Source organism: Alexandromys fortis, unplaced genomic scaffold (assembly GCF_014885135.2).
Source record: "Alexandromys fortis isolate MF-2015 unplaced genomic scaffold, M_Fortis_MF-2015_v1.1 scaffold_285, whole genome shotgun sequence".
NCBI classification, from domain to species: Eukaryota; Metazoa; Chordata; class Mammalia; order Rodentia; family Cricetidae; genus Alexandromys; species Alexandromys fortis.
This window is the reverse complement of record NW_026068191.1, coordinates 1,145,792-1,161,584: the sequence shown is the minus strand read 5'-3', so window position 1 is coordinate 1,161,584 and position 15,793 is coordinate 1,145,792. Positions and strand designations below refer to the sequence as shown.

General features: G+C 49.7%; 3 protein-coding genes and 1 pseudogene across 10 annotated transcripts; 2 read left to right on the top strand and 2 right to left on the bottom strand.

Moving 5' to 3' along the window:
• Positions 1 to 1,354: 1,354 nt before the first annotated feature.
• Osgep (O-sialoglycoprotein endopeptidase) lies at positions 1,355 to 7,775 on the bottom strand. 3 transcript variants are annotated; one of them, XM_050129475.1, is made up of 12 exons: positions 7,630 to 7,775; positions 7,333 to 7,527; positions 5,078 to 5,197; positions 4,804 to 4,979; positions 3,446 to 3,541; positions 3,058 to 3,107; positions 2,865 to 2,943; positions 2,457 to 2,522; positions 2,261 to 2,351; positions 1,986 to 2,061; positions 1,792 to 1,890; positions 1,355 to 1,562 (listed from the first exon to the last, which is right to left on the bottom strand). In XM_050129475.1, exons 2-12 carry the CDS (start codon positions 7,445 to 7,447, stop codon positions 1,523 to 1,525), a joined length of 1,008 nt encoding a protein of 335 aa, XP_049985432.1. In that variant the 5' UTR covers positions 7,448 to 7,527; positions 7,630 to 7,775; the 3' UTR covers positions 1,355 to 1,522. The 3 variants fall into 3 exon arrangements, with proteins under 3 accessions (XP_049985432.1, XP_049985433.1, XP_049985434.1); XM_050129476.1 differs by lacking the exon at positions 4,804 to 4,979 and having other exon boundaries at positions 5,046 to 5,197; XM_050129477.1 differs by lacking the exon at positions 4,804 to 4,979 and having other exon boundaries at positions 5,061 to 5,197.
• On the top strand, positions 4,041 to 4,138 carry LOC126492892 (uncharacterized; annotated as a pseudogene).
• Apex1 (apurinic/apyrimidinic endodeoxyribonuclease 1) lies at positions 7,670 to 9,971 on the top strand. Its single transcript, XM_050129478.1, has 5 exons — positions 7,670 to 7,704; positions 7,845 to 7,956; positions 8,165 to 8,352; positions 8,956 to 9,148; positions 9,258 to 9,971. The coding sequence occupies exons 2-5, from the start codon at positions 7,902 to 7,904 to the stop codon at positions 9,773 to 9,775; spliced, it is 954 nt and encodes a 317-aa protein (XP_049985435.1). The 5' UTR covers positions 7,670 to 7,704; positions 7,845 to 7,901; the 3' UTR covers positions 9,776 to 9,971.
• A 79-nt stretch (positions 9,972 to 10,050) lies between these two features.
• Positions 10,051 to 15,579, bottom strand: Pip4p1 (phosphatidylinositol-4,5-bisphosphate 4-phosphatase 1). 6 transcript variants are annotated; one of them, XM_050129479.1, is made up of 7 exons: positions 13,174 to 15,579; positions 12,807 to 12,997; positions 12,256 to 12,362; positions 11,886 to 11,991; positions 11,673 to 11,778; positions 11,488 to 11,578; positions 10,051 to 10,865 (listed from the first exon to the last, which is right to left on the bottom strand). In XM_050129479.1, exons 1-7 carry the CDS (start codon positions 13,334 to 13,336, stop codon positions 10,754 to 10,756), a joined length of 876 nt encoding a protein of 291 aa, XP_049985436.1. In that variant the 5' UTR covers positions 13,337 to 15,579; the 3' UTR covers positions 10,051 to 10,753. The 6 variants fall into 6 exon arrangements, with proteins under 6 accessions (XP_049985436.1, XP_049985439.1, XP_049985440.1 ...); XM_050129482.1 differs by having other exon boundaries at positions 13,195 to 15,579; XM_050129483.1 differs by having other exon boundaries at positions 11,673 to 11,725; positions 13,195 to 15,575.
• Positions 15,580 to 15,793: the final 214 nt, after the last annotated feature.

Here is a 15,793-nt window from a genome sequence, read left to right as displayed (position 1 = left end):
GTGTGTTGCCAGAGGCGGGGCATGGTCGTGCACACCTTTACTCTCAGTGTTAAAATAGGAGTGGCGGGGCTGTGTCCCCAGCACCCCAGCTGCCTGCTAGCTTATGCCCGAAATAACAACACACAAATTGTATTCTTTTAAACACTGCTTGCCCATTATATCTAGCCTCTTCTCGGCTAACTCTCGCACCTGGACTAGCCCATTTCTAATAATGTATGTGTAAGCACCCCAAGGTGCGCTTACCGGGAAGATTCTAGCCTACGTCCATCCTGGGTCTGAGCTTCATGCATCTGCCTCAGAGCGCAGAGTGCAGAGCTATCACGTCTACCCGGGAGAGCTGAGCATGGAGTCTCTGCTCCAGAGAACAGAGCTGTCGAATCTCTCAGGGAGCAGAGCAGAGTCTGACCTCACTTCCTCTTCTTCCCAGCATCCTATTCTGTTTACTCCTCCCACCTATGTTTTAACCTATCAGGGCCAAGGAGTTTCTTTATTGCTTAACCAATGAAATCAACAGATTGATATATGACACTCCCACATCATCTCAGCACTCAGGAGGCAGAGACAGAGGCAGGTGGATCTCTGTGAGTTTGAGGCCAGTCTAGTCTACATAGCAAACTCCAAGCCAGCCAGGGCTACATAGACCCTGTCTCAAAGAGAGAGGGCAGGGAAGGAAAGAAGAGAAGAGGAAAGAGGATGCATGCACTAACTCCAGGCCCAGCAGTACAACAGATAAGAATGAGTCACACCAGGTGTTAACAGAAGCAGTCTGTCTAAGAAACCATGTCCCAGAGCAACACTGTGAAGGAAGCATTCGGAGGAGAGGGTAAGGATATATAGAAGTCACAAATGGCTGGGAAGTTTCAGGAGTTTGGAAGTGGGACAAACAAACAAACAAAAAATATGGAAAGACGTGGCTGCCAGTGGGTAGAGGGGAGCACGTTAGTTCAGGGCTCTAGTGGCAATATATACAAGATAATGGGCATGAATCTGTGGTTCTGATGCTTGCACTGGTGCTGAGGTGTTTATATCTGGGGTGCTCCCCAAATTGGACAGTGAAATGTTTATAGGAGGACATCAATAAAGGTTATGAAGGACAGGAGTTTTAGTAAAGTTGTGACTTTTTTAAGTGGCATCCTGAATGTCTCCTTCAGTGAATGTGACAATTCCCTAAGCGCAGAACGGTCAGCACAGAGCACAGCACTAAAATACTCTTAGTTAGGATGCTGAGTTAACGGGACAGTAGGAGGCACCCATCAGAACCATCTGCACCATCAACCGAGCGCTACTCTGACCCTCACCCGCTTGTCCACTGCCCTCACCAGTAAGAATTTACCCAGCGCTAACTCTGTATTAGTCCAGTTATCAACATACAAAAAGGATGTTTTTTTATTGTGGAGTCATCTTGGGGTTCCATAGGGACCCTAAGTCTCATGTGGAATCCATACAGTTGCCAGAGAGGAGCAGAGTCCATAGCATCACGAAGATCACTCCCGCATCAGCACCGCTTGGCAAGCTGATGCCGTCAGTCCCTCCACGTCACTTCTACTTCATCTGTCCTATACCTGCGAGAAACAGGAAAACATCCGTGACTGCCTCTTAGTACTTTATTTTCTTTGATTTTTTGGGATAGCATCTGCAGCTCAGGCCTATCTCAAAATCACAATCCGCTGGCCTTGGCCTCCCACATAGCCAGGACCACAGGGCGTGCCATCATGCCCGTCACCATGGCATCATCTGTTCTCTGACTTCCCGAACCTACTGTCCACTCTCTCACAGGAGGACGTGGCTCACCTCTGTGTGATTCCAGACTCTGTGAGAGGGGTCCTATGTCCAGCCTGAAACATCTCCCAACCTGCTTGGGCTATCATGGCTCCATTGTCAATGCAGAATCTGGGGAAGAAGAGATAACAAGACTTGTGGCCTAAACACAGAAACCATTTACAACCGTAATAATGGGAAGAGAAGAACTTAAGACAAAGTTTCACCTCTCATCTGTTGCAAAGAGCCGGGCTCCCCGCTCCTGGCACATGGCCGCCATCATCTCCTGCAGCCTCGTGTTACCTGTGAAGAGACAGGAATCACAGAGAACTGAGGTCTGGCTGTCCATTATCAAACCAGCTGTGCTCCTAGGACAGTTTACCAGGAGACCGGGAAGTGCGGGAGAAGAGAAGAAAGATAAGCCTCCAATCTCCGCTAATGCAGAGAATCAGGAGGATGGCTAGCAGGACTAGGGAGAAGCACTCTTCCTGGTGACACATACATCCAACTCCTCCTACGATGAGGGCCTCCTTGGAGCCACAGTGTGCCATGGCTCGCTCTGTGATCTCCACTAGCATTGCGAACACCGTTTCCTGTGGAGGACAGACAAGGGGGAGGTGTCAGAGCAGCATCCCGCCTGTGTTCTAGTTCAGCTCTACTCTAGAGCAAGTTTGCAACCCAGCTTTTCACTCTTTTACCTGTAAGGAGAAACACAGGTCTTCAGGAGTACATTCCCCTGTGGCCAGCATTCTCTGCGCGGCATCCTGCAATCAAAGGGTAAACAACCCAAAAGATGAGCACCGCGGTGCGCGAGGCTTTCATGAAAACAAAGATTCCTGCCTTTGGAAGGACCGCTGACCTCACGTCACACCCCCACGTCGTCTGCTCCTGTTTATTTTTGTTTTGGGGTCTTTTCCCCAAGTAGGGAGGGACTGCTTTACCCTACCCTGTGCTCCTATCATCAGAACAGTGCCCGGCACACAGAACCTGCTAACGAATCTACCCAGCAGCACCTATTATGAGTGAACACTTACGCAGGAAGCAAACTGAGCAGAGCAGACACACTGTTTCTAAGAGCGTGTGTTCCTGTGTCCTCCCACTCTCACCTCAATGAAAGACAGAATCCCCGAGAATGAGACATCCATCCCCTTCACAGTGTATGGCAGCTCAACTAGCTTCTTGCCTCTACGGAGACAGGACCTGGAGTCAGCAGGTGGCTCACCCTCTGCAGCCCCCCCCCCCCCCACCCATTAGTACACACGACAGCACTAGTGGCCAGTGCTTTCCACGTCCTCTCACCGCTTTGCCATCTGCTCGATGTTGTAGCCTGGACTTGGGTCATTGGAAATCTACCAGCAGGAGAGAGAGGCAGAGAACCATGAACGCATCGTGTAAAATGCGTTCTTCTACATACATGAACACACTCATCCTCAAATCAAAGTGAAGAAAAGTAATCAGCATTTACTTTCATAGTTGTACACGTACAGAGGAACAAGCACGTTTCTAACAAGCAACTGATGCATAAACAGAGACATAAACGGTTAATTTTCTCCCTCTGCTAAGTCAAGTGGCAGAGAACAGAACTCGATTTGCAAGAAGCCCAATACCTACTTACTGCTCCCTGCCTTTTATTTCTTCTTGCTCCCCAGAAACACACTGTACGCACTCTACAGTCTCAAGGGCCTACCTTCAGCACGCGAGCAAAACGATCCAGGCAGTTTCCCACAGCAATATCAATAGTTTCCCCAAAGATGCGGTAACGATGTTCTGAGTAGGAAATCACCTAAGAACGATGAGAAGGCCCATGACACTTCAAGTCTATAAAGAGGAGTGTTTAGCTGTGTGGAAGGAAGTAGCACAGGGCCAACACTAGATATTCCAGTAAGAAAGAAGGCAAGCTGTCTAGTGTCATACCTGTAATTCTAGCACTGGTGAGGCTCAGACAGGCAGCCATGTTGAGCTATACAGTGAGGTTTAAGGCCATTCTAGACATATAGCAAGACCCTGTCTCAAGAAAACCAAACCAGCAATTGGTAAAATGGCTCAGTAGGCAAAAACACTTCCCTAGTGAAACTAGAGACCTGAGCTTGATCCTGGAACTCCCGAAGAGTGTTCCCTGATAAGCACATGCTCGTGTCCATACACAAAAGTCACGTGTGTGGCCACGTCTCACACATATCATACACACACAAAATAAATAAATCCAAATATGATCAAGAGATTACATATATGTATGAAGCTACCAAATTAAAAAAAAATTATCAAAGAACCAACAAACCAGTGTTTACTTTGCAACATATATTAAAATTATAATGATACAGAGAAGATTAGCAAGGCCCATGCACAGATTATACCAACTCATGAAACATCTGTATTATGTAGACTAACCAACAAAACCTGCACAGATGCACACACGCACACACAGACACATACCAAAAACAAACCCTAAAAATAAGAATTCAAAACAGAGCTTGTTGTGGTGACCCACACAAGGCATTCCCTAAGAAACAGAAAAAACAGGGCCAGGTGTGGTGGTGCAAACCTGTAATCTCAGTACTTGAGAGGAGTTAGGAAAACCAAAATGTCTACTGGTGAGACCCCGTCACCAACAGCACAAAATAGTAACAACACCAACAACAATAGTAAGCTCGTGACCCCGGCTACTTAGGATCACGAGTCTAGGGCTGGACTGTCTGAAGACTCTGGCTCACAATTTTCTATTAATTTCTATTATTCCCCAGATCTGACACTCTCTTCTGACCTTCCTTGTGCTCCTACATACATGCAGGCAAAACATCCAAACATTTAAAAAGGCATTATCTTGAAGAGTTAAATCCACATTCCTTTGCCTTTGAACTGCAAATTCTGGTTGTAGGAATAAAGTTCTAACATTTTAATTCTCCTCCAAACCTTGCAACTTTACACCTATATCGTGTTTGCTATAGTATCTTAGGCCCAAGGAACCTGGTTCTGTCTTTACAGCTCCTACAACTCAGGTAGGATACCTCAAAAGTAGGATGGAGCATAAAGATTACTCTTAAATACCTGAGTATTTCCTCCACTGACATACAACACAGTTGGGTTCATGGCTCCAGTGACGAGGCGGCCCATTTCAATGTGGCCTATGCAGTGGTTTACACCCAGCAAGGGCTTATTCCACAGCTGGGCCACAGTACGGGCAACGACAGCTACAGAAGCCAGCGGGGCCCCCATACCAGGACCTAACAGGGAGGGTACAATCGGGAATTAGGAAGAACAGCTGGAGAAAGCTGTGGGTCCGCACTTACGCCTCCCTCGCTGACCTTTCTCCCAGACTCGCCTTTGGTGTAAGCAATGCAGTCGATGTCCTGGGAGGTTAGCCCAGCCTCGGTCAGTGCCTCTTGCAGCAGGTCTAGGATAACTGCTCGATGATGCCTGGCTGTGTCACCTGGAAGGAATCCTGAGGAAAAGCATGCAGATAGGAACCATAAGGAAGGCAGGTATGAGGCTGGTGCAAAGGGAACTGTGATACAGGGCTATGAATTTTAAATTATATCTAGGTTCAAACACATTTTGTTTTGTTTTATTGATTTTTATTGCACTCTACATTTTTCTCTGCTCTCTTTCCTGCCTCTCTCCTCCCCTCCAACCCTCTCCTAAGGTCCCCATGCTCCCAATTTACTCAGGAGCTCTTGTCTTTTTCTACTTCCCCCAAAACAGATTTTTATTAAACAAAGCAGGAACCATTTTAAACAACACAGTTTGCTAAGACACCGGTTTGTTTGATGCCCTGGTTATACCGCACTCAGTCAGACACTGTTCTGACTAGGTCCTTTCTGTTTATCAACGCTGACTGCAGGACAGTTCATCTCAATGGCTTGCTAAGTGCACTTTCTCTGGGAAGTGCAATGGTTTCACTGGGAATCAGACAGCTCAGTTCAGGGCCCCAGCAGCCCATCAGTGACTGGGAACTTTTTTTGGTAAAGGTTTGGCTTTGGGGAGAGCTTTGGGGCCATTAAGCTGGTTGTGGCCACTTTGGTATAGAATCAACTCTTTGCCATTGTTAGTCTGATTGGGAAATGGTTCCTGGATGGGAGCAGAAGACAATGGCTGTTTATGAGCCATCAACTTACTGAGCTCTTTAAAAAAGACGTCCCAGCTGGCTTCAAATATCCAATGATCAGTGAATGGTACACCCCAAAAAAGTTTTTCTGTAGCTGTAAGATCAGCTTCCACAGTTGCTCACAACAAACATAGTCATAGTCAACTTGTAACAGCCAGCTATTTCTCCAGCCAAAACATTATGTATTGTTGGTGTTTCAAATGTCTCCACTGTCCCCACCCCTGCCATTTTGAACTTAGAATAACTGTTCAAAGTAATTCATTACTTATTTATTTAGAGATAGGGTCTTAGAATGTAGCCCTGGCTAGCCTGGAACTTGCTATATAGACAAAGCTGGCCCCAAACTCAGAGATCTGCCTGCTTCTGCCTCCTGGACTGGGATTACAGGTTTGGGCTCCCATGATAAATGTATGTTAAAATGAGGTATCATAACACTGCCGAACGTATTCTAGCTAGCATCATAGTACACCCCTGCAGTCCCAGCACGCTGAGGAGGGAGAGGGAGCATCAAACAACAAATGTCAACAGTGCAAAAACTGCGATTACTTGTGTACCGACCTATTAGAAGTAAAAACCAACAAAAATATCTTAATAAAGTAGAAAAAGAAAATCCCTTTACTCACCTGGGTTTCCCACACGCACACCTAGATTTTAAGACAGTGTCTTTTCAAGCCCCTAATTTTGAGACAAGGTCACACATAACCCAAGATGGCCTTAAATTCAAACCCTCTTCTCTCTGCCTCCTACGATAACTATATATTGTACCACAACTAAGTTTTCTTTCCAACCTCTATACAGGCTACGTAGGTTTTCTGGAGATGCCCATGTTCACATATAGCCTTCATAATCAATTCAGTTTATACAGACTTCCTACCCTTCAGTGACTCTCTGCAATCCCACAGAACTGCACACAGGTCACATGGTTGGACTTAGCATATAGTAACTACTGCGCTACAACTGCCAGGAGCAGGTTTACCCAGGCCCAGTGCACAAGAGTGAGTTCTAAACACACATATATTTCTACTATGTAACCTGGAACGTCACACCTGTTTGGGGAGTCCTTACAGGTACACGCAGCTTATATGCGTGTGGGTGCTTTGGGAGAGGGTGTAAGATACAATTTGTAAATAATCTTAATTGAGAATTGTGCAGTGCCTGGTGCTTTTACATAGTTCTCAAAACCCACAGAAACCATTTTCACTTTGAGAGTAGTGAAAAACAGATAGCTACGAAATACAGTAACTTCTGATACCGCCCTGCGCTAAACAATGATGTTTATCATGCGGTTTATCAAGCGACCTCGGAACACTTATTTTAGAATGCTTAGCATATTAAAAGGTGCTCAATAAAACCTTAAAACAACCGGGAGTGGTGGCTCACACCTTTTACCCCAGCACTCAGGAGGCATAAGCAGACAGATCTCTGAGTCCCTTAGCGGGGCCCGGCGGCCAAACACGCCGCCGCGCGCTCACCAGTGCCCGGGGCCGTGACGTAAGTGCGCCGCGGGTTCGCCAGCACCGTGCCGTCGCGGACCACGCCCACGCCGATCTTGTTGGCGCTGCCTTCGAACCCCAGCACAGCGGGCATGGTGGCCGACGCGGGATCCCGAGTACGGGACTAGTCGGAACCGGCACCACCGCGAACAGCCTCGAATCGAGCGACGGGGCCTGCGGGCACCAGAAGTGACGTCACGAGGCGCCAGGCGGACCAATCACCGCGCTCCCGACCCACGCCGGGGGAAAAGGACGGGTCGGGTTACGTGACCGCACCAGGCTCCCACGTGGGAACGGGCAGGCTCCATTCTTTGTGCAGTGAGGGGCTCCCGGGCTTCGCGGGGAGGCCAGGTAGCGGGTTCGGCCAGCTTGCTCGCTGTAGGGCCTCACGGGGCGCGTGGCGGGAAGACTGGGTGAACGAGGCCCCGCGGTGTTCGAATGCCCGAGGGAGGAGGCTCTTCGCGTTTGATTTCGCCGTTTCTCATCTGCAGGCAGCGCAGTAAACACTACTTCGGTGTGCCAGGCGCCTAAGGGCTTTCGTCACCGGGATGCCAAAGCGTAAGAAGAGAGCGGCAGCAGAAGACGGGGAAGAACCCAAGTCAGGTAAGGAGATGAAATGAGCCCGTGGGCACCCCCATCCCCCAACCCCGGCAAGTTTACGACTCTATTAGACCACCGTGAACACGGTAAATATGGTCCAAGTTACACTGCAGGAGCCCGAGAAGTTGGGTAACTAGTGCGCCTCGTGGGACGAGTTATAGTTAACACTGGCCCGAGGTTGGAAACCGCCAGCTCTTACTTTGTTTTATAGAGCCGGAGGCCAAGAAGAGAAAAGGGGCAACAAAGAAAAACGAGAAAGAGGCCGCGGGAGAGGGCTCTGTTTTGTATGAGGACCCTCCAGATCAGAAAACCTCACCCAGTGGCAAATCTGCCACTCTCAAGATATGCTCCTGGAATGTGGATGGGCTTCGAGCCTGGATTAAGAAGAAAGGTTTAGATGTGAGTACAAGTCAGGAGGGAAGTAGACTTTCCTTGGTAGACTAGTCTTAAGAATTAATCATCTTGGGGCTTGGGCGGCGGCGGTGGTGCTCACCTTTAATTCCAGCACTTGGGAGACAGAGGCAGGCGGATCTCTGTGTGTTTGAGGCCAGCCTGATCTACAGAGTGAGTTCCAGGACAGCCAGACTGTTATACAGAAACCCTGTCTCGAAACACCCCCCTCCCCCCCCAAAAAAATTGTTTTCTTTGAGTCCAGAGGATGCTGTTTTTCTCTTGCTTGTAGATTGGGGGACGACTGTTCCTTCAGTCACAATCTCCTTGTTTATATCCTTTTTAACTAATCGCTAGAGTATTGGGGTAAAAACCTCTGGGTCTCTAGTGCCACCTCATTCCCAACTACTAAAGATCTAAGTGGGGGTGGGACTGGAGAAGGCTCAGTAGTTAAGAGTACTTTGCCGTGCTCCGAATGTTCAACAAGCACTCACAGGTCCCATTGTCGGCCACATATGTGTATCCTGTTGCTTAAACTCCTTATGCACAGGGACTCCATCCTGCGTATGGTATGTAGCACACACGTTTTTAACTTTTCATGTTTGCCTTCAGTGGGTAAAGGAAGAAGCACCAGATATCTTGTGCCTCCAAGAAACCAAATGCTCAGAGAACAAACTCCCAGCTGAACTTCAAGACCTGCCTGGACTCACCCATCAATACTGGTTGGCTCCATCAGACAAGGAAGGATATAGTGGTGTGGGTTTACTCTCCCGCCAGTGCCCACTCAAAGTCTCTTATGGCATTGGTGAGACCCTATTGGTTTTCATGTCTGAATATTCTTTGGCCAGTTGTTAACTCTGCTGATTCTTAGACTTTTTTTTTTTTTTTTTTTAAATGCTGGTTTATTTCTATAGGTGAGGAAGAACATGATCAAGAAGGCCGGGTGATTGTGGCTGAGTTTGAGTCCTTTGTCCTGGTAACAGCCTACGTCCCCAATGCAGGCCGGGGTCTGGTAAGACTGGAGTACCGACAGCGATGGGATGAAGCCTTTCGCAAGTTTCTGAAGGACTTGGCTTCCCGAAAGCCACTTGTGCTATGTGGGGACCTCAATGTGGCTCATGAAGAGATTGACCTTCGAAACCCCAAAGGAAACAAAAAGAATGCTGGCTTCACTCCCCAGGAGCGCCAAGGCTTTGGGGAGCTGCTGCAGGATGTCCCGCTGGCTGACAGCTTCCGGCATCTCTACCCCAGCACCGCCTATGCCTACACCTTTTGGACTTACATGATGAATGCTCGGGCTAAGAATGTTGGCTGGCGCCTCGATTACTTTTTGTTGTCACACTCTCTTTTACCTGCATTGTGTGACAGCAAGATCCGCTCCAAGGCTCTCGGCAGTGACCACTGCCCCATCACCCTCTACCTCGCCCTGTGAAACCTGCTGAAGTATCTATGCCTGGGAAATAGCCTCCTCTCCCCATACACTTTCAAATAAGTGTTCTTTAGGGTTTTGTTTTTGTATCTGGTCCCGTGTCCCGTCCCCCCCACCCCCTGGTTTTAAATGTTAAACCAAACATTGGGTTCCTTTGAACAATCAAAGTAAAAATAAAGAGGCCCTACTTTCAACTTGGCTATCTTCGTTTTCCCTTTGTGAATCTACAAATTCCCTTTTTTATTTTTTCATGCACAAAAGTTGTTGAATGGGAAAGGTTAGAGTCATGACATTATTTATTTACAAGCACAGATGAATCCCTAACCTCTCCTGAGACAGCGACCCTACCTCAGCCCAGTTCAGTACTGCAACTGGAAGTAAGGAAAGTCAGGAGGAATTTAGGGAAATACAGAATTAGGGGACCATATTCCATATTAAATAGTTCTATATACATCAGTTCCTGTAGTTCTGTACAGAGCAGTGGCTGACTCCACCCCACAGGACAAGTGGGGAGAAGGGACTGAAGGTACTGAGGCCAGAGCCAGCCCCTGGTGAAGTGCAATAGCAGCAGCAAGGTCCTAATGGTGCACAAGAGGGAGGGGAACACCCCCCCACTTCCCACCCCCACCCTGCCCTGGAATGTCTAAGGGTCAGGAATGGTTCTCAGGGAGCACATACAGGAATGACGTGGCTAGAACCATCTTTAGGATCCAGGCTTAGGGGCAACGTTTTGCCTATTTACCCTAAACAGCAACCCTGAAGGAAAGCAGACAGCCAGCAATGGTCTTACCTACCCTTCCAAACCTAAGTAAGGGACTGGTTCCTTCCTACCTCTCCCCAGGGGAGAGGGAGGCAGCTGCTTGGCTTCCTTGCAGAAGTCCACAGAGAGCCTTTTGTAGTGTTACTGTTGCTGCCAGGCAGCTGCCAGGCACAGACTGGATCAAGGGTCTCAAGAGAAGTTCTGGACAGGATGGCTGACCTTCATACAGGCCCAATAAAGGGCCCGGCCCAAACATAGAACAGCCAGCAAAATGACAAATGCCCAGGCTGCGTAGATCCCTCCATATTGCTGTGCAGGCTTCCATGTGCCAAACTGACAGACGAGGAAGAAGAAAAAGAAGAGGTTACCTTTGGTGTCTACTGCTGTAAAGTCTTAGAAAGCAGTAATAAAACACCAACTCTGTCTTTGTTCCCTAGCCACCTGTAACCACCTTCAGGGCCCTTTCCAAAGTTCCCTCCTGCCATCCCAGACATTTGACAGCAGTTTTCACTCGCTCTTCTCTCCAGAGAGGAAGACCTTCTACTCCTTGTTCATTAGCCACCTTTAACTTCAGTTTACCTGGACCTGGAAATGCTCCCCACTGACAAGGGCCTCATGTAGCCAGCCTGAGCAGCCTCAAATCCAGTAGTTGAGAATGACCTTAAAATCTGATCCTCCTGGTTGCTGGGACCTACGTTTGCACCACTACACTCATATTGTACGGTGCTGAGATCAAACCCAGGGCGTCATGCACGCTAGGCCAACACTTTCATCAGCAGACCCACATCTCAACCGGCAGCAACTCACTCCCTGTTTTCGTACCATAGATGGGGTCTTGATGCCTCTATTCTTATTCTTGGCTTCAAGGCCACACCCCAACACCCAGCTCTTTCACCATTCTCAGATCTTAGCCTGCCGATGAGGCAGATACAAGGTCTGTGTCAAGACTACTCACAGCAAGGCCAGTGGCAGTGACTGCCAAGAGTAAACCAAGCAAGAAGCAGCAGATACATCTCTTCCGAGGATATCTGCGGCCAATAGATGACCTGTGGGGAGCCAACAGAAACAGTGATTTGGAATAGCCCTGCTGACTTTATGCCATACATTACCCAGTTACCAGTGCAATAGCTAACCACTTACACTTTCCTGCAGTGAGGACATCGTGCCAAGGTTCGGTCAGTGAATTCTGTCCACTATGGAAAAAGAAAAACAACCATAGCAAGAAGGCTTTCCTGCAATGAGAACTCTGAGGCAAGGAGGAGGATGACAGATGAGAAACAAGACAGTCTTGGTCAGGAGTCACTACTATTCCTAGTACTTGCCTCCTCCAGGGTTTCCCATATCCCTCCTCACCAGAAACGTATTCTTGCAATGTCCACAGATGACCCTGACACCCATTGGCTGTGGTTCTGGACTCAGAGGTCCTGGATGCACAGGCCCTAGGTTGATGATTCTTTTGCTATACAGGGGGAAAAGTATGTTTTTAAAAGTCCTTAATTTTAACTAGATCTGATGACACACAGAATCCCAGCACTTGGGAGGTGTAGGCAGGACGACCAGGAATTGGAGGTGCTGCAAAGATCGTCCTGCCTCCACCGCACAGGTGCGGTGACTGACCACAGGCATGCACCACCTTGCCCAGCTTCAGGTTTTATTTTGTTTTATTGGTTTCTTTTTCTGTACAGTTTTCCCAAGTATAGCCTTCCCACCTCATGTCTCTTACCAGTAGGGCCGAGGGCAGGCAATCCGCTGGGAAGTCACCTTGCAGATAAGGAGACAATTACAGGGACATCGAACATACTTCTTTCCTGGGGGTGCATTCTTGATGGGCTAGGGAACAATGAAAAAAAAGAACAATGGGTATATCAGCAAAAAAACCCAACCCTCTACAAGAACATCACCGAGAAAGGAAAAGTTAGACATTTAAGAGAAACAAATGTTGCTAGCACAGTCTGTCTGTGACCTCAGCACTCAGTCTGCAGTCTGAGGGGAGCCTGGATCATTGTGAGACTGCTCACAAAAACAAACAAGAGACCCCCAAAATACAAGAATCAAAAGCCACTACAACTGTCAATGAGAACTACACTTCAGGATCCAGCAAAGGGGTGAAAGCAAGAGCTGGTAGGCACTTTCTCTGGTGACGGGCGTCTGAGGAAATGGCTGGTGAAGATCCAGGAACTGAAAGTGGGTTCAGGAAGAGGTCTTCAACAGGGTCTAGAGTCGGAAAGAGGATCCCGGAAACAAGGCCTGCTTTTGCAAACAGGTATAACTCACGGTGGCTTCGTTGCAGACACCACATTTGACTACATGCTGATGCATCTTGCCTTCCACGTTGATCGGAGACTGACAGACTCGACAGGTAATCATGGGGGCGCTCCCACTATCCGGGCTAGTCAGGGGTGAGTAGGGGGGTGGGTCCTCTCCCGGCAGCACGGCTGGGTGCCCCTCGGGGAACGGGGGGAATGCTGAAGAGGAAGCAGATAAACCCATTCATCATGCGGACACTTCCCACGGATGCTCCACGGAGGAAGGATGCCTCGCGGGTGACAGGTGCTACGGGGCCGCACCTGGCGCCGGTGCAGGCTCCGCCCCCGGCCCGATCCGCCCCTAGGCCCCGGTGCACCTCCGACCGCCGGCTTACCCTGGGGCGGGGCATGTTTACCGGCTCCGTACGGAGGTGCGGAGGGCGTCAGGCCTCCACCGGGCCCGGTCGCGCTCCCGCCCGGGCCCGCTAAGCCGTTGCCTCCAGCGCCGCCGTCGCCGGGCTCGGACAGCAGCGGGGAGCGCTCTCCGTCCGCCGCCATGGCGTCTCGCGCTCTGCCAGCGACCAGCAGCCGCCGCCGCCGCCGCCGCCGCCGTCGCCGCCGCCACCGCCGCTACCGGGTCCTCACGGCGCCTGCGCGCCGCCCCGCCCCGCCCCGCTCACGTGACAGGCGGGCCCCGCCCCTCCGCGTTGCCATTCGTGGAGGGGAACTAGTTCCCGGTTTGCGAGGGAGCGCTGCTGCGCCATTGGACGGCGGCGCGGCGCGTCACGGTCACGTGACCCGCCCGTAGCCGCCGAGTCCGTAAACACCGCACGTGACTGGAAGTTGTGCGAGCCATTGGAAGTGCGGCCATCGCGCTACCTGCGGCCCAGTGGGCGGCTGCCCCGCACGCGTCACGTGCCCAGCCTGTCGCGTGTCTCCCGGGGGACGCCAACCGATTGGCCCGAATTTAGCGCCACAAACGTGCGGCCGGGCTGGGTGTCCCGGCCTGCAGTGGGGCTCGGGGACCGCCCCATCCTGGGCGAGCATGGAGAGCCACCGGGAGCGTGGCCCGGGCCCCGCGGAGATTGGTGACATGGAAGCGCGTGCCTGTAAATGCACAGAAGGATGAGTTAGGAAGCCAGAAGCAACGAGATGTCCTGGACCAGACAAGGTGAACCGGAACGCAAGTGGGCGGGGCACCGGAAAGATGTCTTACCACTTGACAGCACTTACTGCCAAGTCACAGGAGCCCAGTTCGGTACCGAGGACCCTCCCAGGGCGGTTGCTACCTGCTGCCCTATGCGGGCACCCAGCACCCAGACACATACGGCTTGTGTGAGTGTGTGCACTTACACATACATAAAAGTCAAGCCACCCAAAACTTAAAAAAAGAGCAGGTCACAGTGTAGGGCTGACAGGGCAATCAGACTTTCAGGTTTGGCGAGGAGTTCAGGCCGGCCTGAGCTACAGGGAGACTGCCTCAAAACCTATTAAGGTGGACGTATTGGTTAGGCCCGCTTCGATCCTCTGGAGGCTGAGGTTGGCTGAGGCAGGGGGATCGTGATTTTGAGACCAATCTGATGCACAGACAGAAATGAGCAATGCTGTTCCTGCAGGCTGGTGGTGGTATCTGGTGCTCAGTGGTAGCCATGCTGGAAGCCCTAGGCTCCCTTTCAGCACCTAAAAAAAGTAGTAATAACTGATCCTTTTTTTTTTTTTCTTAAGTGGAAATTGGACCCAGGGCACAAATATGCTAGAAAAGTGCTCGGCTACCACTGCTACATCCCCTGTCCTTTTTCAATTTTGAGACAAGGCCCTGGCTTGGAACTTGGTGATTCTGCCAAGGCCTTCTGGGTAACTGAGATTGCAGGCACTTGCCACTATATGTGGCTGTGAAATTATTATTTCTACAAATGTCTATACCAGGATTCAAGTTGGAACTGACTTGAAAGCTGCCTCCTAGAGGATTAGCTCTCATAGTGTCTCAAGGTGCCATGCAAGCTGCCAAAAAAAGCAATTAAAAACCCTAATCAGCTGTAAAGCCTACAAGCAACAGTGACCAACCCGGCACGATTAGGGGCAGTGGTGGCACTTGTATCTCAAGTGGACCAGCCACCTAATGGACTTTAGGCCTGGAATTGTGTGGTCAACTGCCCGCGGCCCGTGAGTCACGGACCCTAGTGGAAAACCTATGCTACTGCCCTCCTAAGCCAGTACAATTCCTAGCAGCATTCTAAATACCTACCCAGATGTCCGCATACGCCGCTCCCTCTCCCCCATTAAAGGAGCTTCCCTTTGCAGCAGATGGACGCCACTACAGTGATCCATAGCTGATGAAAACGTAAAGAACTGTGGTCTGTGTTGTGCCTCTCTCCAGCGAATACATCTGTAGCACAACCCTTGAGAGGACCAGGATGCCGTACTGTAGGGTCTTCTGTATATGACATCGGCACCCATGAAATCTCAGCAGTTATTGCCTAAATAACACCTGCACAATGCCGATGCCAGCTGACGGCAAAGCATAGATGGGAACCTCGCAAGGCCCCGCCTCTAGATGAGAAGCTACTGGAAAGGAATAGGAATAGCAGCTAAGAAAAGAACAATCAGTCTTCTCCAGGGATGGGCTCTCTGCTAGACTATGCATCCAGTTCCCAGTGGTTATTAGTAAACAATACAAAGATCAGCAACACAGATTGACTCAGCAGGTTGTACTTATATGGAGGTGTGTGTGTGTGTGTGTAGCAAAAAAGAAGAAGTCATGAAGATGAGTTCGTCCAGGGACATGCGAAGAGTTGGAGGGGGAAGAGGTACACATGTTTGACTACTCAAAAATGTCTTTAAAAATTACCCATGAAAACAATAAAAAATAAATGTCTCTAAGAGTGAAATGAAAATTGTATTTTTATGAGGGTGTTCACTGATGGAAGGAGAGCTCATCCTTTTCCTCAATGTCTAATGACCCCTTAGGTACAAGTGTTTGTTGATTCACTTGGCAAATCCACTTGGTAGGGGGAA